This window comes from Lithobates pipiens, unplaced genomic scaffold (assembly GCF_037356315.1).
Source record: "Lithobates pipiens isolate NorthernLeopardFrog02 unplaced genomic scaffold, aLitPip1_a1.2 Scaffold_3, whole genome shotgun sequence".
In the NCBI taxonomy this organism is placed as follows: domain Eukaryota; kingdom Metazoa; phylum Chordata; class Amphibia; order Anura; family Ranidae; genus Lithobates; species Lithobates pipiens.
In genome coordinates this window covers 170055446-170079054 of record NW_027507790.1, presented here as the reverse complement: position 1 = coordinate 170079054, position 23609 = coordinate 170055446, and the positions used below count along the sequence as shown (strand labels likewise).

At 42.1% G+C, this 23609-nt stretch overlaps 1 protein-coding gene across 1 annotated transcript in view; it reads left to right on the top strand.

The window, feature by feature from the left end:
- LOC143940771 (survival motor neuron protein-like) overlaps positions 1-21578 on the top strand; it is a 28245-nt gene extending 6667 nt beyond the window's left edge. Inside the window, exons 3-9 of the mRNA XM_077462490.1 lie at positions 555-680; positions 8565-8765; positions 9982-10125; positions 10679-10750; positions 13564-13674; positions 15846-15924; positions 20978-21578. Of these exons, the coding sequence (XP_077318616.1) occupies positions 555-680; positions 8565-8765; positions 9982-10125; positions 10679-10750; positions 13564-13674; positions 15846-15902 (711 nt within the window). The 3' untranslated portion in view covers positions 15903-15924; positions 20978-21578. The remainder of the gene's footprint in view (positions 1-554; positions 681-8564; positions 8766-9981; positions 10126-10678; positions 10751-13563; positions 13675-15845; positions 15925-20977) is intronic.
- Positions 21579-23609: the final 2031 nt, after the last annotated feature.

Below are 23609 nucleotides of genomic sequence, written 5' to 3'. Positions count from 1 at the left end.
TAAAGGCCTGGTCAGCAAGTGGTTATAGAGCAAAGAAGAGTTCCACCTTTTGCCCTCCCATGTTATATTTTTTATTTTCCTGCTTAAAATTGTTTATATGAATTAGTTTAGTACTGAATGGAAATTTTTAAAAAGCCTTTAATTTAGTATAATGTACAGGGGGTCCCCGACTTACGAACACCAGACTTATGAACCCCTCCTACTTACGAACAGGGTGCTGCGGGGACCCTCTGCTGTTCTGCGGGGACCATCTGCCGTTCTGCGCATGCGTGGCCAGGCGGAGCTTTGAAAAATGTCGGAAATGTCTGTAATTGGCCGCGCATTCGATGGAACATCGGTAATGTCTGTAATTTTCATTCTGCGCATGCACGGCTGATTTACAAACATTTGCGGATTACAAACGGTAGGAAAGTCCCTAAATGGGTTCGTAACCCGGGGACCCCCTGTATTCTTGTTATAAATGGTGAAGACTTCTGCCTTGAAAACCAATTGTCAGATTTTTGTCCAAGTGTAACATGATGAGGCATGGATCTGAGACAAAGTTCTACTTTTAGAAAGCTCTGAAGAACGGAGACTGTAATGTGGGACCTCCATCACCAGAGAAGAATCCCAATCCAAAAAGAAAAAATAACAAGAAGAATAAAGGCAGGAAGAAGAACAATGCACTTCCCTTGAAAAAGGTACTGCAAAGATATTTTATTCTCCTTATATTGGAGCCATTTATTCCAAAATGCATACCGTTGTTTCAGAATATTTGACAATCATTACAATGTACAGAAACCGTGGTTTTCATGGAGTAGGGCTTGGGACCCAACGATACATATGGGTTGTAGTGAGAGGGAACTAAAGCAATAAAAAAGCCATCCAAATGATTCCTTGTTTAGCACAGTAGTTATTACTAAGTGTGGGTCTTCTACTGGACAGCATTTGTCCATTATCTATGTATGTGTATGACTGTCGTATCCAATAAAAAAATCTAATTTCTTTATAAATTTAGGTAAATATGTATTCTGCTACATATTTTTGGTAAAAACCAATCCCAATAATTGTTTGCGCAAAAGTTATAGCAGCTACAAACTGGGATATTTTTATTTTTACTTGTAATGGCGATCAGCGACTTATGACGGGACTACGGCGGAGATTCTGACACTTTTTGGGGACCAGTGAAACTAATAGGGCTGCAACGAATGTTTATTTTCATAATTGATTAGTTGGCCAATTTTATTGTTTTGATTAATCGGATAATCTCTATAAAAAAAAAAAGTGTGCTTGTATAATTTAGTTTAATACGGTATGTAAAGTTAAAAAGGCAATTTTTGAATATCTATATGCAGTGGTAAATATAAATAACCAACTACAGTGCCTTGCAAAAGTATTCATCCCCTTGGCATTTTTTGTGTGTTGCCTTACAACCTGGAATTAATGTGGATTGTTTGAGGATTGGCATCATTTCATTTACCAAACATGCTCACAACTTTGAAGATGATGCATTAATTATTTTTATTTTTTTATTGTGATGCAAACAAATAGGACAAAATAACAGAAAAAGTCAATGTGCATAACTATTCACCCCCCTAAAGTCAATACTAGAGGTCGACCGATATGGGTTTTTCTCTGGCCGATGCCGATATTTAGAAATCATGGCGGCCGATAGCCGATATATGATGCCGATTTGTTTGGGCCGATATGTTAGGCCGATTTTTATTTTATTTATTTTTTTCCTTTTTTATTTATTATTTTTTTTTTTTTTTAATCCCCCTTGATCTAACACACCTTTCCCATTGGGGCATTTTTCAGGCGCGTTTGGGCTAAAAATAGCGCCTGTAAAGTGCCTGCAAAATGGCTCCCCTGCAGTCTGTGTGAAAGACAGCTTTCACACTGAGGCCATGCGCTGGCAGGATCTTAAAAAAAAAAAGTCCTGCAAGCAGCACATTTGGAGTGGTGTATACCGCTCCTCCACCACTCCTGCCCATTGATATGAATGAGCACCACTGCCGAAGCGCATGCAATGCGATTTGGCAGCAGTGCTTCATGGGCGCATTTAACCTCTTCCTTGGCCGCTAGCTGGGTTATATGTGCCCCACTAGCAGCCAAATAGCACCGCTAAAACTTGCGTTTTACCATCAACGCTCCAGTGTGAAAGCAGCCTTCATAAGTGATACAGAAAATTTCTTACAATTAAACATTTATTAAACAAAACAAACCTCCAATCAGTTTACTTGTATGTATGATTTAGATTAAAAAAAAAAAAAAAAAAAAAAACCTATGTATTAAATAAAAACAGGTAGTCAAAACTTTTGGACGAAAAAAAAAAATGGGCTAACTTTACTGTTTTATTTTTAAATAGTGTATTTTTTTTCCCAAAAAAATGCATTTGAAAGACCTCTGTGCAAATGCCGTGTGACATAAAATATTGCAACAACCGCTATTTTATTCCCTAGGATCTCTGCTAAAAAAATATATATAATTTTTGGGGGGTCCAAGTGATTTTCTGGCAGAAAATACAGGATTTTTACTTGTAAGCAACAAGTGTCAGAAAAGATTTAGTCTTTAAATGGTTAAACTGAGAACTTCTACACACAGAGATGACTTCATTCATTCAAGTGTAAACATTGTATCATTTAGTTCTTTTCTTGGCAGTCTGCCCAGAGAGGAGGAAAGTGTTGCTATGAGACTCAGGCAACTCACACTGACTTCTATACAGAAGTCATTTCAAAGTCCCCCTGTAGTTCTAAATCGGCTTTTTATCAGCACAATCGGCCGATGCCGATTATTTAAAAAATGGCAAATATCGGCCGATATATCGGCCGGCCGATATATCGGTCGACCTCTAGTCAATACTTTGTAGAGCCACCTTTTACGGCTATCACAGCTCCAAGTCACTTTGGATAAGTCTCTATGAGCTTGCCACGTCTTACCACTGGGATTTTTGCCCATTCGTCCATGGAAAACTGCTCCAGCTCCTTCAAGTTGGATGGTTTGCGCTTCTGAACAGCAGTCTTTAAGTCTGACCACAGATTTTCTATTGGATTGAGGTCTTGGCTTTGACTGGGCCATTCCAACACGTTTTACACGTTTCCCCTTAAATCACTCAAGTGTTGCTTTAGCAGTGTGTTTGGGGTCATTGTCCTGCTGGAAGGTGAACCTCCGTCCTAGCCACAAATCACACACAGAGTGGTACAGGTTTTGCTCAAGAATATTTCCTAAAAGGTCTAGGAGCCCACCGTGAAGGGTGAAGATTGGGTCTTTATCTCTGATAAACCCTGCTGCGAGGAAAAGGTAAGGGAGATTTTCTCGAGAATTTCTCCTTTTTTTATGTATAATGCTGTCATGCCTATGTGTCACCACTGGGGGCTGTATTGAGCACTCACCCACCTGATGCTGGAAACAGCACAGAAGCCATTAATTTTCTCCTCTCCTCCAGCCACAACAGATCCTCCGGTAAGATGGGGGGGTCTGGTTCTCCTCCTGCGCCCCCAATATTGATCTTTCCCCCTTCGGGGGATTGATATAAAAACATTTCCTTTTCTGTAAGAGACCCCGGCCACACATGGAGGAAGTGTAAGCTCTGTGTATGTGTAGCTGCTGCTGGTTGTGGAGGGACAGCAGGAGGATGGCTTATTCAGGTTAGTGACACAGGCATATCCCTTTTGACACATTATACTTTACCAGGCTAGGATTAATAGCGGCTGATGGTGCTTGACTATAGCCTAGCAATGTACATTCTTTGAGTGCCTCTGCTTTATGCTTCAGGCTATAAGTGGTAATGGGACCAGGAACTCCTCTAAGGGTTCTAAAGGGGTCAATGATTTTAATATAAACTAAATCCATTTCCAAAGAATGTCATCCTCCTCTGAGAGGAAACTGTTGCATAAATGCTTCAGTCCCTGTATATATCTTAGAAGAGGTTTTTCTTATACCATTTGTAATTTGGAAAGAAGATCAATGCTATTATGTGTCTCCATAGTGGAGCTAAACATAGCGGATTCCCATCTAGTACCTCAGGACCCTCTTATTGAGGTCCAGAAGGCTGGGGATCAAGTAGATCTTCCCAAATATTTGGAAGATACATATTTGTCCCCTTCTGATGAACTTAATATGGAAGGAGTAGCATCACAAGACAGGTTGCTTATGTACTCCATTACTCAGAGCGCAGGCTTTTGAGGAACCTTCCACTAATTGGGTTAATTAAAACCTCCCCCATTTGGGGATGTTTTTCCCTATTCCTGGTGCTCGCTTCGGCAGCACATATATACTAGAAAAGATTATGTATTCTGAATAGGGAACATCCGGATAAATCTTATCCTCCCAAGAAATTCTCCACACTTTATCCTACAGAAGAGGATTTCTGTGAAAGAAAATGGGGGAGTTCCAGCAATTGATGCTGCAATCGCCATGATGAGCAAGAATCTCACATGTCCGGTGGATAATGCACTGATGTTAAAGGATCCGACAGATAAAAAGTTGGAAATTCTTTCTAAAGACAATATGTTTTTAGCAAGTTCAGTAGCACAGTCAGTCCTTGCTGCAATTGGTGTATCTCAGTCCATTAAGGAACAGTTTGTTTTTTTAAATTCAGCCTGATCAACAGGCCCAGCAATGGGCTGGTATATCAGACGCACTATGTTTCACAGTAGATGCTATGAAAGACTATCATTTAAGCCTCGTGGCTTATGCTTGGACTAGTGCATTCTCTCAGAGTTCTGTGGCTGAAAAAATTGGTCAGCCGAAGCACTGTGTAAAAAGCACTTAGCCAGTTTCCCTTCCCTTTCATGATTGGCTATTTAGAGACAATCTGAATAAGTACGTCCAAAGGACTTCTAATGGGAAAAGCTTTTACCAGTAAAGAAGTTCAAATATTCTCCTTTTTAATCCTGCTGCCTCTCCTGTGCCAGGGGGGGCATCAGCCTCTAGGCAGTCCTGACGGGGGAAGTCCCCTAGAGCAGCACCAGAGTCAGAAGAGATCTTGGGGCAGAAAGCCCATAAAGCTGAATGCTAAAACCACCTCATGAAGGGGCGCCCCCCCCCCCTCCCATTTGGGTGGGGGGAAGGCTCCTGCAATTCAGATGGGTGGCTTCTGCAGTTTCAAGAGTTTGTCTCCTCGTTTTTTTTCTAAGGGAAAATGTTCCTAAGGATCCAGAGAAAAGAAGTCTTTCTGGCTCTGGATCATCTATTATCCCAGTTGGTAATATCAGAGGTTCCCTTAGTGGAACAGGGCACCGGTTTTGAGTCAAACCTTTTACAGGTCCAGAACCAAACGAAGAGGTAAGACCCATTCTAGATCTCAAAGATCTGAATTGGCACTTGCACATCCAATCCTTTTGCATGGAGTCAATCCGATCGGTTGTGTCCATCCTGCAAGGAGGGGAGTTTTATTTTTTATTTTTTTTTAGCTTCAATCGATATCAAAGATGCATATCTTCACATGCCAATATTTTCTGCTCACCAGAAATTTCTGCACTTTGAGATATTAAATCCTAATTTTCAGTTGTGACCCTGCCATTCGGTTTAGCCACAGCACCACAGGTGTTCTGAAAAATTCTGGCACCTCCTTTAGCCAGATTAAGGGCTCAAGGCATAACAGTCCTAGCCTGTTTAGACGATCTGCCTTTTTAATAGATCATTCAGTCTCAAGTCTAAACCAGTCTGATTACAGCTGTAACTACCTGGAATCTCAGGGTTGGATATTCAACCTAGAAAAATCCTCCTTAGAATCAAGGAGATTACAGTACTTGGGGCTGATTATAGATGCCGTACAGAAGGTATTCTTACCCCAGACAAGAATCAATTCCATTGTAGGACTAATTCAACTTATCAGGACAAGGAAAAATCCTTCCATTCGACTGTGCATGAGATTGTTGGGGTAAATGGTGGCCTCCTTCGAGGCCGACTCTCGCGCAGTTTTTCACTCAAGACTGCTTCAAAACACCATCCTGTCGGTCTCGAATAAAAAGATTCAGGCCTTGATTTTTCTCCCAATACGCTTGGCTCCCGACTTAAGTCAGAGCCTAAATTGGTGGTTAAGGGAAAATCTTTTCTACCTGTATACTGGGAAGTATTAACAGATACCAGCCTTCTGGGGAGCAGCCCTGGAAGAGGATTCTGTCCAGGGGAAATGGGCCAGGTTTGAGGACCTTGCCCATCAACATTTTGGAAGATTCGGGCAGTATGTCTGGCCCTAGAACCTTGGAAGGTCAGACTACGGAACTGTCCTGACAGGATTCAGTACGACAAGGCCACGACGGTGGCTTACATCAATCACCAGGGGGGGCACGAGAAGTCGTGTAGCCCAAAAAAGAGGTGAATAATGTCCTAATTTGGGCTGAACACAACATTCCTTGCCTATAGGCAATTTTCATTTCAGGAATAGAGAATTGTCAGGCGGGCTACTTGAGTTGCCAACGATTATTCTGGGAAAATGGTCTCTTCACCCAACATCTTCCTTATATTAAACACATTTATTCACCAGTTCAGGCTGATATTTTTCTACGTGTTTTTGGTAAAATAAAATATTGCAGTTAATTGGTTTGCGCAAAAGTTATCGCAAGGAATAGATTTTGGGACTTTTTATTTATACTAGCAATGGCGGCAATGTGTGTGTGTGTGTGTGTGTGTGTGTGTGTGTGTGGTGGTGTGTGGTATTTTTTTGGGACTGCAAAATTATGGCTGACAAATCCTGACCCCAAATGACAATTTTTGGAACCATTGACGTTACATTGATCAGTGCATTTTTATATCGCTGATCAATGTATAAATGACATTGGCAGGGAAGGGGGATAACACTAGGGGGCGATCAAGGGGTTAAGTAGTTTCCCTAGGTGTGTTTCTTAATGTTGGGGGAGGGGTGGAGGAGAGCAAGAGAGATGGGCTGCCAGGGACATGAAAGAGATCACTTTTCTTTATCACTGGTAACAGAAGATTTGACGTCCCCTGTCAGAACGGGAATCCGCTTGTTTGAATGGGCAGATCCCCGTTCTGCCTCTGTACTAGGTGATCGTGGGTCGCCGGATATATATACATATCTTCTGCCTTTAGAACCACTCACTACATGTCCCATGAGGCATTGCTCCTTTCACATTCACAAGTTCTCATGGTGCTTTGTAGGGACACAAATTCCATCCCTTCTCTCCTGTCAGTTGTTCTGGTTCTCTGCCTAATGATTGTCGGGTGTTGGAGGGCTCCATGCACCCGCCGATTGGGCCTCGCTGAGTGAGTATATATTCTCTGATCCGGCGCACAGGTTCCCCCCTGTAGCAGTAAAACTGATTATTATTTTTTATTTATTTTTTTATAGTTAACCGGTTCCCGACCAGCGCACGCCGATGTACGTCGGCAGAATGGCACGGGCAGGCATATTGGCGTTAGGTACGTCCAATCTTTAATGCCAGCCTGCCATCGCGAGCCCGGTCGCGGGTCCTGCGGACTCGATCGCCGCGGGCATACCCACGATTGTCTCACGTGGCGGCTGAACGAGGAAATGCCGTTGTAAACAGCATTTCCCCGTTCTACCTACCAACTAGTGACGCTGATCTCTGCTCCATGTGATTGGAGCAGAGATCAGTGTTCGCTAAATTAAAGCCCAGCCCCCAACAGTTAGTAACGCACCCCTAGTAACACTTAACCCCTACACTGCCACCCACTGGTTAACCCCTTCACTGCCAGTGTCATTTACACAGGAATCACTGCATTTATATAGCAGTGATTGCTGTATAAATGACAATGGTCCCAAAAATGTCCGATGTGTCCGCCAAAATGTCAGTCACAATAAAAATCGCTGATCGCCACCATTACTAGTAAAAAAAAAAAAGTTAATGCCATAAAACTATCCCCTATTTTGTAAACGCTATAACTTTGGCACAAACCAATCAATCGCTTATTGTGATTATTTTTTTTTTCTCTCTCTCTCTTCAAAAAATATGTAGAATACGTATCGGCCTAAACTGAGGGGGGAGAAAAAACTTCTACTAATATATATATATATATATATATATATATATAATATAATAAAAAAAATTTGGTGGGATTTTTTTTCAAAATTGTCGCTCTATTTTTGTTTATAGCGCAAAAAAATAAATAAAAAAAACGCAGGGGTGATCAAATACCACCAAAAGAAAGCTCTATTTATGGGAGAAAATGGACGTCAATTTTGTTTGGGAGCCACGTCGCACGACTGCGCAATTGTCAGTTAAAGCGACGCAGTGCCGAATCGCAAAAAGTGATCTGGTCTTTGACCAGCAAAATGGTCCGGGGCTGAAGTGGTTAAAGTATTTACTTGTCTGATTCCATATAATATTCCAAGAAGAGGATTATTACCCTTGTTTTTGTGATGTGATGGAATGGGACGTAAAGGGTGTGGTTTTTGTTTTGTTTTTCTTTTCCCTTTTGTGCCGTCTTAATGAATTGAGCAAGGGCTTTCTGATTTGCGTTTATTCCCTTATAACCTGTATGGTTGTACTGTCTCATTAATGCAGTAATTTATTTTAAATTGCAAATGTGTATTGCTTCCTTATGGGCTCAGTTCTTTGTATATCCTTTTATTTTTTTATTTTTTATTTTTTTTTAAGTGGAGAGTTGGAGACTCGTGCAATGCCATTTGGTCAGAAGATGGCAATCTTTACCCAGCTACTATCTCTTCTATTGATGCAAAAAGGGGAACGTGTATTGTTGTGTATACCGGATATGGCAACAATGAGGAGCAAAATTTGTCAGACTTGCGCTTCCCTGACAGTTCAGAAGCAGATAGTGATCAAAAAGATCAAGTACAGGTAAGGGCTGCATGTTTCACTGTGTTCTTTTCTTTTTGGGCAGGTTAAAAATGAAGCAGGATTAAAGCATGATGCAAGCATTTCTGGCTGTAAATATTACACTAGGCAAGATGTGACTGCAAAGTGGCCTCAGCACAGTCTTAAAGTGGTCTTAAAGGCAGAAGGTTTTTTTTACCTTTTTACATTCTAAGCATTAGGATTGCTGAATTAAGTTGGGCTCTGGTAAGTATTGAGGGGCTAGGGGTGTGCTGCTGCACGCAAGGTTGTGCTGTTTTTTTTTTTTTTTTTTTTTTCCCTCTTAATGCATTCTCTGTATTGAGGTAAAAAACCCTACAACAGAATGGCAAGTATAGGGCTTGTAGTTCCACAATGAAAAGCAAGCATAGTGTGCTGGGATTTTTTTAGTTTTACAAGAGAAGGAAACTAAATGTAGTTTGCTGAAAATTGCAGTTCGAGGAATGTAAACAATGAATATAGTTTGGTTGAGGCACAATGTGTATCAGTGTGTCAGCTAGAGCATGCTGTCTACATAGGCAGGTCATATGACATACCTCACACTCGCTCTTAATCAATTCTGTTATGCAACAATTGCTGCTGTGAAACAAAAGGGCAGTGACCACCCTTCTTTAGACATTGAAATCCTTAAGACTCTGTCACTGCCTCCTGCTGTTTTTAATAATAGAAAACCTCACCGTTGAGATGGTGACCTCAATGTCCTCCTCTTCCGAAGTATATTCATGTATTCAAGCTCACTCCATACAGCTTAAGGCCAGGCCATCAATGGGTGCTATGGTGAATGATAGATGGTGGCATAAAACCCAGACACTCCTTCCACAAGTCTCATTTTAACCGGCATGTCACAGCTCAATATAAAAGATTTTGGCTTAAGTGTCTAAAAATAAAAAAAAAATTTGTGACTTTTCAAACCTGACATAACCAAGGGGTATTTTATATTTTGATAAGACCCGTTTGTTCTTAAACCTGGTCTAGTTAAATTGCAGAGTTAATCCACATTGTTGGCTATTCCTGCTGCAATTGACAGCACTTTCATGCTCTGCTGAAAAATAAATAACTTGTATTTACGTATTTTAAAGTATTGCCAACCAATCTTGCATCATCCAAAGCTGTTGAGTAGAATCAAGTATTAGTTGTAGTTGTTGATGTAGTAAATGTTTTAGTGACACTTGCATACTTTGCTAATGTTTGTTATGTTCAGGATGTGAATGGCGAGGAGCACTCAACAGATGACAGTGACAGGTCGTCCAGAGACTCTGAAAGCAGAGATCACCGTACTGCAGCTACAGCAAAGAATACCCATTTCCCACCAGCCCCGCCTCCCTTCATGCCAGGTTTTGGACGGGTAAGAGTGCAGACTACATTTACAGGTGGTGAGCTGTAATTTTCAAACGTGACACAGTTATGCATTTTTCTGGACAGTTGGACGGGTTTTGTTGTTTAAATGGCAGGCTCTATTAATGTTTTTTTTTTTTTTTTATGGGGAATTGGCGCTGTAATTTAGACACAGCAGGGTGTACACAGCAAAACATTTTCTTGCACAGATACATTACCATGCATTTATTTTTAATGTACACATCACTCTGTAGAGATGTCTAACTTCTTGGGAGAGGTAGAACAGTGCATTGTCCTCTGAGGTGCAACTTAATCCTTGCCTGAGAATGTAAATATACAAAAAAGTGGCCTGATTTTCCCCCCCCCCCTTCCCCCCTCCTTTCTTCTTTTTTTTTTACACTTTCTTGCTTGCATAGTAATCCATTCACATTGCGAAGTACACAGAACTACCCAGTTGCATCAGCCATCACACGGGTCTCACTTGGATATGTAATATACCGAATTAAATGGTAGCTTGATTTGTATTTGTGCAGCAGCAGTGATGATCATTTATGTATTTACAGCCTGGTGAGAACTCTAGTCAAGCACCTCCATTCTTTCCTGGCTGGCCTCCATCATTTTCTCCAGGTCCACCTGTAAGTCATTGTCTTCTCACAGTATAGGCATCATGTATAAGGTAACAAAAGGCACAGTTCTAGAGTGTGCCTTCATGACAGATTGTTTTTAAGAAGTATTCTCAGCATTTTCTAACATGATGATATCCCTCGCAGATGGAGCTATGTAAAAGTACCAATAACCCTGATTTTTAACATAAATTTGGTTTAAATACTTCTTACAAAAAAAAATAATAAAAAAAAATAAAAGTACCGTATATACTCGAGTATAAGCCGAGATTTTCAGCCTCTTTTTTGAGGCTGAAAGTGCCCCCCTCGGCTTATACTCGAGTCATCGCTGTCTGCCCGCTCGATCAGCGTGTCGAGCAGACAGACAGCGGCCATTCTATGATTCAAAAGCCGCGCCTCCGGCTCCGCCTTCGCCTGTGATAGGCGGAACACTGAATTTCCCAGCAGCCTGTGTTCCGCCTATCACGGGCATCGTCTCATCCTCGTACTACGGACGAGGATGATACGACGTCCGTGATAGGCGGAACACAGGCTGCTGGGAAATTCAGTGTTCCGCCTATCACAGGCGAAGGAGGAGGCGCGGCTTTTGAATTTTACAATGGCCGCCGACGAAGAGGGCACGGGACGGAGGCACGGCACGGCACGGGACGGGACGGGACGAAGGCAAGGCACGACACGGGACGGAGGCTCGGGACGGAGGCTCGGGACACAGGTAGGCTGGACACACACACACACACACACACACACACACACACACACACACACACACACACACACACACACACCTGTACTGCCCACTAAACATGATGGGATTTTTGTCGTGGCTATGACGCAAAGTGGCTGCTGGATGGTCTTCTCTGTGTGGGTGGCCAGCGGGAATAAATCTGCGACTCAACTATTCCCTTTTCCCTGCCAAAGTGAATGGGTCCTCAGCCCTGGTTCACACTATATTGCCATGCAGCTAACACTGCAAACCCTATTCATTTCCGCACTGCGTTTTGCGATCTGCTGCGGGTGTAGGTGCAGGTAGGCTGGACACACACACACACACACACACACACACACACACACACACACACACACACACACACGGATGGAGACACACACACACGGATGGATGGAGACACACACACACAGGGATGGATGGATACACACACACACAGGGATGGATGGATACACACACACACAGGGATGGATGGATGGATGGAGACACACACACACAGGGATGGATGGATGGAGACACACACACACACACAGGGATGGATGGATGGATGGATGGAGACACACACACACACAGGGATGGATGGATGGATGGACACACACACACACAGGGATGGATGGACGGACACACAGGGATGGACGGACACACAGGGATGGACGGACACACAGGGATGGACGGACACATACACAGGGATGGACAGGCATGTCTCACCCTCGGCTTATACACGAGTCAATAAGTTTGCCAGTTTTTTTGGGGGTAAATTGGGGGCCTCTGCTTATATTCGGGTCGGCCTATACTCGAGTATATACGGTATATTCTTGCTAAACATGACACTTGGCTTGCCTTAGCTTGCTTTTTTTTTTTCTCCATAATACGTTTTAAATGCTTAGCTTGCTTTTTGAGTTTTTTTTAATTTATTTTTTTATTTTTTTGTTCCTCTTTTATACATTGTATCTATTATGTTTACAATTTTTTTTTTTTGCCTTTTTTTTTTTTTTTTATTTAGTTTCACAACATACAAAATTTATTTATTTTTTCTTGTCCATAACCAAGACAGTATGGAGGCTGGAATTCCATGCGTGAATAGTGTTGACATGCCAGCTACCCAGTTCTGAAATGTTGTGTTCTTGTTTGAACATAGCAAGGCTTTCAAATATAAACAATAGAGAAAAGACTAAACATTTGTCAGATAAATTATCCTGACAAATCCCCCCCAAAAAAGTGAAACTTCCACACATCCACATAGAAGTATTGGTGACTATTACTGCAGTCACTAATGTTTAACACACAGCAATGTAACTCTAATCTCAAACATGGGTTTGTACTAACGCCTTCACTTAATTTGGAAACTTAAGGGAAGTATTTTAAGTGTTTTTAAAGTTAAGCTAACAAAAAAAAGGCTACAGCTTTAGTCACATCACTTTCCAGTGGTTGTATACCCCTTCTTTTTTTTTTTTTTTTTTTATATTTTTACCTACATACTACTTTATTTCACTTCACTGCAGGGATGCCTGTGCTCTTCCTGTTTCTGACCTTCCAGCGCTACACTGGTTAATAGCTTCAGGTCTTCAGACACAACAGCAGTACAGATGTTCAGACTGAGACTTGCATGCTCCATTGAGAAATTCTTTTTTTGAGTACACTGCTTGTAACATATGTGAATGGGGGAGAGTCTGATCAGTCACAATTCTCTCTTCCATTCACAGATCATGTTACAAGAAGTATAATCGATTAAAAACTTTTTGTAATGGAGGAAAGGGGGGACGTGTCTCTTCAGTCTTTACTGCTATTGTGCCTGAAGTCTAGAAGCTGTAACCATTTGCCTTGCTGGAAGTTCAGAGCCAGAAAGAGGACAGAGTATATTTGTAGTAAAGATTTCCCCAGGATTCAGCTGACTGCACAACATGGGACATACTTCAATAAAGTTAAGTGATGGCATTAAATCTGTTGGGATATTTTTTTTTTCTTTAAATACCTCCCAAATGCTTTACTAATGCCTGCTATTCCAACAGACTATTAGAGCTTTCTGTCTGCAGAATTGGCAGGCAAAAATGCAATCTGTTGTTGTTGTTATAAAGTCTCGCTCTTGTGTTTTGCTGTTTAGCTGATACCCCCTCCTCCTCCAATGGGCCCTGATATCACAGAAGATGATGAAGCCCTGGGAAGCATGCTAATTGCCTGGTACATGAGTGGCTATCATACTGGTTATTATCTGGTGAGTGTACATCCTGCTGCTCACACTTGTTGATTATAATTGCCTTACCTTTTAACTTGCCAAACTATTTTAATTTGTTGCTTTATAATAAAACAAATTGTTTACCTAATAGCACTTCTAATGCCTTTAAAAGGGACCTTTTTTTAAGTTAAACAAAAAAAGCTGTTGTAGGGTAGTGAAACACATTATATGCCCTACAAAGTAGTTATCTTATTGCCCTTAAAAGGACTGTGAAAACACCAAAAAAAAAAAAACCTGCTTCTGGTTCGACGGGCACTACTTCAGTACTTCCTGAATATGCCAAAACGTACCTGTCCTTCCTGCTTCCCTATGGGACAATCCAAAGGTATTGAAGCTTGCCTCTAGGAACAGCATGGGATTCATGGTAAAATATAAAAGATGTTATGCTGAGTAAATAGATATCAAAACATGTTGCGCTTGAAAATTTTGTCGGCTCGTGGAATTTTGACAAACTGCGGTACCTAAAAATCCCCATTGGCGACCGGTATGGCATATGGCGGTGATCAGGATGCTGGCTTGGTGTATGGCGTGAACAATAAAGACACTGAGATAGGTGACAGGGGTTGGCTGCATACACTTTATTGTTCTTGCACTGGGGGCATTGATCAGGGACACTGGGGAAAGTTGGCACTGCAGTCTGTGAGTGTACATGCACTGTGACAGGCTGCTGTACACTCACTGGCTGCAGCAATGGTTCTCAGCTTTCACAGCTGATCTGTGAGAACTGATGTTTACTTTCGGTTTCCATTTGATACTATGATTGCTGTGATTGAACACAGTAGTCACATGGTACAACACCATGTGAATACCCGGAGACGGGTAATGTGTTCCGCTGTGTCGGAGGGACACATGGATCACCGGGCTCCCAGGTGCGCGATCTGTGAGTCACGAAGCAGCTACTGATGCTGGCTGACACAGGTAAGTTAACCCACATCGGCGCTGCTTTCCAACATACCTGTACGTCAGTCTGCATCGATCACAAGAGCGCGCACCTGGTGATCTGTGTGTCCCCCGGACAGGTTAAATTGTATTTCCACTTCTGCATGTCATATTTGACAAAACCCCACTATATGTATAAAAAAAAAATATACACACACTATATATCTATATATACTTGCCTCCTCCGTGCAGTTTTGCACAGTGGCCCGATCCTCCTCTTCTGGGGTCCCTCGGCAGCGCTGGTGGCTCCTCTTATCGAGTGCCCCGTCAGAGAAGCGCTCTCCTTGGGGACACCCGTCTGGGCTCGCTGCCAAGTCCTGCTGCGTCTATTGACAGAGCAGGACTCGGGCCCCATCCCCTGCGTCATTAGATTTAATTTAGAGCAGCGCAGCTATAAATCTATCCAATCAGGACACGGGACACTGCCACTGCTATTATAGTATGTGTGGGGTGTTTTTTTTTTTTTATGTGTGTATATATTATAAAAATAAGAGGGTTTAGTAGCTTAGATTATGTAAAGAACTACACCACGTGATTGGTGCTAATTTAATTATGAAAGCTTCCTGTCAATAAGAGATATCCAGGGTCCTTGCATAATTCGCAAGTCTATATTACTAATTCCATTATTATTTCCAGATAAGACTTTGCTTAGGTTCATAAGTTTTATAAAGTGGTGTGTGTGTTTTTTTGGTAGGAGACTGTATTTTGAACACAAACTCTACCAAAAACACACTATAAAAATGCATATACATGCATTCCCATTAAAGTCTATGCTGCACAAAAAAGCCCTGCAACTTTAAAAAAAAAAATCACACTGCTCCATGTTGCATTGATGTGAAAGGGCACCAAAGAGAATGGGATTTCCATTCCTGCTGGCCAATAAGGGCAAAACCCCAGCACCCAAGAGAAGCCTGGGTGGAAAGATGCCAGGGATGCAACAGTTGCATTTCTGTAATGGTGAGTATACTGCAAACTTTACTTCTGCTTTAAGGGTCCATTTTCAGTCCTAGCTCCCACTGCAGTCTATGTAGTAGCTGACTTGGACTACAGAGAACATTGTTCCTTTTGATCTAGCTATGTGTTTTATCATCCTATGTTCTACACAACTGGCATTTGCTGAAGAGGTCTGTGGTTTCTGGCGGCTTTCATTATATTGTCAACAAGCATGACTGAGCAGATTTTTATTTTGATTCCATTTTCATATTTTGTAGGGTTTAAAGCAAAGTCGAATGGAAGCTTCATTTGGAAAATATCCACAACCAAAATAGGAAATCTAAACATCATTAGCATGTGAGTGTACAGTGTTTAAATCTGCTTCATAGTCCTTCTATACTCTGCTCTGAAGTCCATTATACAAAAACGGTTATTTTCAGCAGTGCTTCCTCAGCTAAAAGATGTCTACCTCCCCCAATTTTTCTTTTTAGAAAAGATTATAAACTGATATATGGAATGTCTTTGTCATGGCAGTGTTTTATTTGTTTAACCCCTTTACACCATGTATTAACTTCCTTCCCAAACATTTTCTTGCTATATTATAGCAGCGTAAAGGCACTGAGTTGTTTAACCAGGCTTCCAATTATAGCCTGGGTAAGTGCAGAAGAGGTCAGGTACCATAGTGTTTAGTTGCCTGTCCTCTGATTACCATGTTTGTGAAGAAAGTGATTATCCAAATGCAGGTAAAGTTTATTGTAATACACTTTCCCAATCCTCAGTCATGCTGTGTATTCTGAGGTTGCTTGGCTCCAGGGCTGACTTGCAGCTTCCATCTGCCCTAATCCTGGAAAGAAGATAATGAGCTGATGTGAGTGGTTCCTAATCATGTAATCACCAAAACAGACTAGTCCTATTGATAAGGAAGGATTATTAACCTTTTTTTTACAGTAACGGAAGTCCTAGTTACAGACTAACTGCCAAGTACCATGGAGGTAGGGGTCTGTTTTTTCTAAACCTTTTTGGGGTTGTTTTGAGGTTTATCCATTGCTGGGTCACCACAGTCCTAGTATAGTATCAGAGAATGAGCCATAGAAATAAGGTGAAAGACAAAAAAATTTAATTACTGGGTGGGGGTGGGGAAGCATGCACAAAGGAGGATTTAATATCTACATGATATAGCTTGCCTGCATAACATGGGGCATACTTCCCAGGTAAGTCAGGTCCCTTGGGCCTGGTTCATTCACACCTATGCATTTTTTAGTGCATTTTCAGTTTTGCAGAAACACACTACAGTACATTTAACATGGTTTCCTATGGGTCATGTTCACATATGTGCATTTTATGGAGAGGCTGGGGACTTATTTTTTATCCACTAATGTCTATGGAACCAAAAATGTGTATTGAAAAATGCAACCTGCATAGGTGTGAACCAGGCCTAAAACTATGGTGATTTGTTATTTTATTTTATTTTTTTTCTTCCCTCTTCTGGTTATACTGTCACCTACTAGGGGGACTGAACAGTGGCAAAAAAATAAACAAACTGTTGGCCAGCCCAGGATATGACTGGTGCAGGCCAGTCAAGTTCCTTCACCCAACACTCATCCATGTCTTTATGAACCTTGCTTTGTGCACTGGTGTGCAGTCATTTTGAAACAGGAAGGGGCCATCCCCAAACTCTTCCCACTAAGTTGGGCGCAAGAAATTGTCTTGGTATGCTGACACCTTAAAGAGCTCCCTTCACTGGAACTAAGGGGCCAAGCCCAACTCCTGAAAAACAGTCCCACACCATAATCACCCTCCACCAAATGATTTGGACCACTACACAAAGCAAGGTCTAAAAAGACACAGATAAGAGAGTTTGGGGTGGAGGAACTTGATTGACCTGCACAGTCCTGACCTCAACCCGATGGAACACCTTTGGGATGAATTGGAGCAGAGACTATGAGCCAGGCCTTCTCATCCAACATCAGTGCTTGACCTCATAAATGCGCTTCTGGAAGAATGGTCAAACATTCCCATAGACACTCTCCTAAACCTTGTGGACGAACTTCCCAGAAGAGTTGAAGCTTTTATAGCTGCAAAGGGTGGGCCAACTCAATAGTGAACCTTACAGACTAAGACTGGGATGCCATTAAAGTTCATGTGCATGTAAAGGGAAGTGTACCAATGATTTTGGTAATCTAGTATATTCCTGCTGCCTGCCTTCAGTGACCTTGGTTACCTCCTGCCATCTGACCTCCATCTTCTGCAAGCTGTCTGTGTTTCAGGAGCACCTGAGGCCTTACCAACATGTGGTCACAACATAACTAATTCTAGACACTGGGATGACAGTCCCGCGGTATTGGGTGCTCTTAACTCTCATTGTACTAACAGCACTGAGATTGCTTGTTGTGTGCCTTCTAAAGGTGCTGAATCTGCAGCCGGAATCATGTTATCCTCTATTAAAATCTGTTTCATCCATAGGGTGTGGCTAGACTCTCTCCCCTCTCCGGTGAAGTTTTTATCATGGTCCTGCAAGACTTTGACCAAAATCACCCAGTTATTTGCAGTCTCTGATCAGAGGTCACAAGTTTGCTTCTGCAAACTCTCCTGCACGTTCTATATCTGAATAGCCCATGACCTTAGCGACCTCCATGGTATCGGCCATAGAATCGGTTTCTGATTTGTGCTAATCCTTGACTGATGAACTTCTCCATGAGGCGTTGCAGTGCACTGCTTTTACTCCCAAAGTAAAGACTATTTTGGCCCTTATTTGATGCACTTTGCACCACTCACAAATTGAAGGGATCATCCTGTTGCTTCTACCAGTGCAATTTCTAGTCTTGGGTCTTTTGAAACTCTCAAACATTCCCTTTGCACCATCTTTTCTAATTGTTTCTCTGTAGCAAGTGAAAGCATCAAGATAAACTTTAACAAGGTGCTTACTTTTTCTGGTAGAGGATTTGCCGGTCATTTAAGGTAGTTATAAAGACTAAAGGTATTTTACATGAATGTATTCTCTTTTCATGTGCGATGCTCCTCTGTATACTTGCCTGAGCCTGATCTAAATCCAGCACTGTGCCTGAGAGCAACTGCTCTCTCCTCACAGGAGACTCGGCAACACCAGGAGCAGCTGTAGTTAGGCTACAGGGAATGTTTGAGAGTTAGGCTACAGCCGTATTCCAAAATAGATTAAATTCACTATTTTCCTTAAAATTCTACAAACAATACCCCATACTGACAACGTGAAAGGCATTTGTTTTGAAATATTTGAAAATGTATTAAAAATAAATTAAAAATAAAAAAAAATTAAAAAAATCACATGTAGATAAGTATTCACAGCCTTTGCTCAATAATTTGTTGAAGCGCCTTTGGCACCAATTACAGCCTCCAGGTCTTTTTTGAGTATGATGCTACAAGCTTGGCACACCTATTTTTGGGAAGTTTCCCCCATTCTTTGCAGGACCTCTCAAGCTCCATCAGATTGGTTGGGGAGCGTCGGTGCACAACCCTTTTCAGATCTCTCCAGAAATGTTCAGTCGGGTTCAAGTCTGGGTTTTGGCTGGGCCACTCGAGGATGTTCAGAGTTGTTCCGTAGCCACTCGTTTTATCTGTGTGCTTAGGGTCATTGTTCTGTTGGAAGATGAACCTTCGCCCCAATCTGAGGTCCAGAGCGCTCTGGAGCAGGTTTATCAAGGATGTCTCTGTACATTGCTGCATTCATCTTTCCTTGGATCCTGACTAGTCTCAGTTCCTGCCAGTGAAAAACATTCCCACAGCATGATGCTGCCACCACCATGCTTCACTGTAGGGATGGTATTGACCAGGTCGTGAGTGGTGTCTGGTTTCTTCCAGACATGATGCTTGCCAATTTAGGCCAAAGAGTTCAATCTTTTTTTTCATCAGACCAAAGAATTTTTTTTTTTTAATGGTCCAAGTCCTTCAGGTGCCTTTTGGCATACTCCAGGCGGGCTGTCATGTGCCTTTTTACTGAGGAGTGGCTTCTGTCTGGCCACTCCACCATACATGCCTGATTGGTGGAGTGCTGCAGAGATGGTGGTTCGCTACAGAGAAACGCTGGAGCTCTGGCTGAATGACCATCAGGTTCTTGATCACCTCCCTGACTAAGGCCCTTCTCCAATCACTCAGTTTGGCTGAGCGGCCCGCTCTAGGAAGAGTCCTGGTGGTTTCAAACTTCTTACATTTATGGATGATGGAGGCCACTGTGTTTATTGGGACCTTCAGGCTGCTTTCACACTGAGATGCTTTACAGATGCTATAGCTCAAAAAATAGTGCCTGTAAAGCTCCTCTCCTCTCACTCCAGTGTGAAAGCTCAAGGGAGTGGAGCGCTGGCAGGAAGCCAAAAAGTCCTGCAAGCCGCATCTTTGTATACACCGCTCCTCAAGCGTCCCTGCCCATTGAAATCAATGGGCCACGCCGCCGGAATAACGCCACTGCAGCAGCGTTTTGCGGGCGTTTTTAACCCTTTTTGGCCGCTATTGGGGGTTAAAAGTGCCCTGCTAGCGGCCAAAAACCTTAAAAAAAAAACGCAGCTAAAAATAGCAGCGCTTTACCGCCGACGCCCCCAATGTGAAAGTAGCTTAAGACAGCTTTCACACCGAGCCGTCCCGGGTGTCGGCGGTAAAGCGGTGCTATTTTTAGCCATAGATTTGGTATTCTCCTAATCTTGTTCATTGAACCCTACAATCAGCTTAGTATTTGTAGACTTTTAGAACCAGAAGGCCTGGCAGACACTGTTCTGGGACAGCCAAAGCCATCCCTGAATACTAAGTCAGGGGAGGAAGGAGGCTGAGGGCCACATATGAGGGCCCACCCCCCTTCCCCCATACAAAACTGAAAACTGACAAACAGTGGGAGAAATATAAAAAAAAAGTGGCCGTGCCAAATAGTGCACTGGCCGGGCCCTAAACTTTAGCCAAATGGCCCAGCCCATGAGATGCAGTACAAAATAAGCATCATTTGGTGCTGTGACTATGTGTTCCATTCACACCGTGGGGTCCCACACCCAAGTTGTTACTAAGAGCACCCTTAGGGTGACCATTCCCAGGGGGCACAGGCACCGGGGACCCTCTGCCTTCGCAGTCCATGGCCAGACAAGGTGGAACGTTCAGGTCAGAAGGTAATGAGCTCTTTCAGCTTTCCTGGGGGAATTACTCCTGTTCCCCAACTGCCTGTGGGTGCCCGGTTTCTGTTCCAGCCGGTACTAACTTTCCAAGCCCCCATCACTCCAGCAGTTTTGCGTAGCCACCAACCCAGCCTTGTTCAGGATAGTAGCACAGCGCCACCACTGATAACCGATACTAAACTTGATCTTGGCCAAAAAGCTGCGAACATGTACTGTAGAAGTATGCTATTATGTTTTGAATGACTTCTTTAATAATCTTTTATTTTCTCCACTTGTGATAACAGGCACCATCTCTCCTAGGGAGAGGACTTGCTTCTGGGCAATGGAGACATGAAGACATCTTTTTGAACTGTTGCTGTCATTTAACACATATAACTGTCGCCATATAGCAATATGTTTTCCTTAACTTGTATGAAGTCTGTGTAATTGAAATATTTCAGTTTGTTTATAAAAAAAAAAGTTTTAAAATGCTGCTAATAAAATGTATTACAATGCATTTTTTTAATAATGGCATTTTGTGAGATCTTTTTGTTTCAATCATCTTTCATCCCCCACCATAGCAGCCAATTCAGTAAGCCAGAATGTAATGATAAAGTGAAACAACCCATTTGTAGAGAAGGAGTTGCAAAATTGACCAATCCTATAAATCTCTGATTTTTTTTTTTTTTTTTTTTTTTTTTTGATTTTTTTTTTTTCCCTGTTTGGTTTATAAAGTGTTACCTTTTTTTATTTTATAGCCAAACTGCTCTGCTTAACATGAAGACCTTCATATTTTGGTTCATCTCCAAAGCTCTGTTTATCGTAACTTCTAGGTTGTTAAAAATTTAGTTTTTGATAAGTAATACGTTTTGTAAAGAAATAATAAAACTTTCATTTTGTCAGTTTTCTTTTTGTTTCTGAGTTTGTCTTGTTTTTTTGTTCTTCCTAATTTTTTTTTTTTGTCTACATATCTAATGCATAGCTGAGGTGATGCAGAATTTTTTTTACATTTTTGATTGTGTGTGTTAGTGTATCATTTATTTCTGATCTATCATATTCTCTATTTATATGTGAGCAAAACTAATCCTTTGCTATTCTTGCTACTGTCAACCTTATTTTCTTCTTAACCACTCTAGGTCCACCCTATAGCAGTTTTACTGCTACAGGGTGGCACCTGTGCACTGAATCATGTGTGCCTGGTATCTCACAAAAGTGAGTACACCCCCTCACATTTTTGTAAATATTTTATTATATCTTTTCATGTGACAACACTGAAGAAATTACACTTTGCTGCAATGTAAAGTAGTGAGTGTACAGCTTGTATAACAGTGTAAATTTGCTGTCCCCTCAAAATAACTCGACGCGCAGCCATTAATGTCTAAACCGCTGGCAAACAAAAGTGAGTACACCTCTAAGTAAAAATGTCCAAATTGAGCCCAAAGTGTCAATATTTTGTGTGGTCACCATTATTTTCCAGCACTGCCTTAACCCTCTCAGGCATGGAGTTTACCAGAGCTTCACAGGCTGCCATTGGAGTTCTCTTCCACTCCTCTGATGACATCACAGAGCTGGTGGATGTTAGAGACTTTTCGCTCCACCACCTTCCATTTGAGGATGCTCAATAGAGTTTTTAGGTCTGGAGACATGCTCGGCCAGTCCATGACATTTACCCTCAGCCTCAGTGATCATCTTGGAGGTGTGTTTGGGGTCATTCTCATGTTGGAATACTGCCCTGCGGCCCAGTCTCCGAAGGTAGGGGGATCATGCTTCTGTATGTCACAATACATGTTGGCATTCATGGTTCCCTCGCTGAACTGTAGCTCCCCAGTGCTGGCAGCGCTAATGACCATGACACTCCCACCACCATGCTCAGTTTCAGGGTCTTGGCAATCTTCTTGTAGCCTAGGCCATCTTTATGTAGAGCAACAGTTTTTTTTTTTTTTTTTCCAGATACTCAGTGTTCTTTGCTATGTTGCACTTCCAGTGACCGGTGTGAGTAATGACACCAAATTTAACACTTCTGCTCCCCATTCACACCTGAGACCTTGTAACACTAACCAGTCACATGACACCAGGGATGGAAAATGGCTAATTTGCCCAATTTGGACATTTTCACTTAGGAGTGTACTCACTTTTGTTTCCAGCGGTTTAGACATTAATGGCTGTGTGAGTTATTTTGAGGGGACGGAAAATTTACACTTATACAAGCTGTACACTTACTACTTTACATTGTAGCAAAGTACAATTTCTTCATTGTCACATGAAAAGATATAATAAAATATTTACAAAAATGTGAGGGGTGTACTCGTGAGCTACGGTGTGCATATACGTGATCCGACACTTCCTGGGTGTGGGGGGGCAAGCACGCCACCAGCAGTTTGTTTCCGCTGTCGTACAGGGCGGGCGCCAGGTGCTGTACTTCCACTGGTACCTGCCGATTGTCGAGCAAAATGGTGGTCTGCCTATGTAAAGAAGGTAGATCGCTAGTCTGTCAAGGGAATCAAGTTTGTGTCTGCAAAGCAAGAAATAAATTCCATATCTCCTAGTAAAAGTACCTAACACAGTTAAGTAAAACATCTAAGGCACACAGTAACCCTTTGATCGCCCCTAATGTTTAACCCCTTCCCAGCCAGTGTCATTAGTAGAGTGATAGGGCATTATTTTAGCACTAATCACTCTGTTAGTGTCACTGGTTCCCAAAAAGTGTCAGCATCAAAATGTCTGCTGCAAAATCGCAGTCCCGCTAAAAGTCGCTGATTGGGGGGGTAAATCTAGCGGTCAAGTGGTTAATGTACAGAAAATCAGGTTTCCAATTCATGGGTCTTAACCATATTTCCTAAAGTATTTGTCGAACCAAGATTTTTTATTTTTTTTTTCCCCTGTCTTATTTCCAGACAGGAAGTGAAGAAGAAGAAAATCTGTATCCATGCACAGATA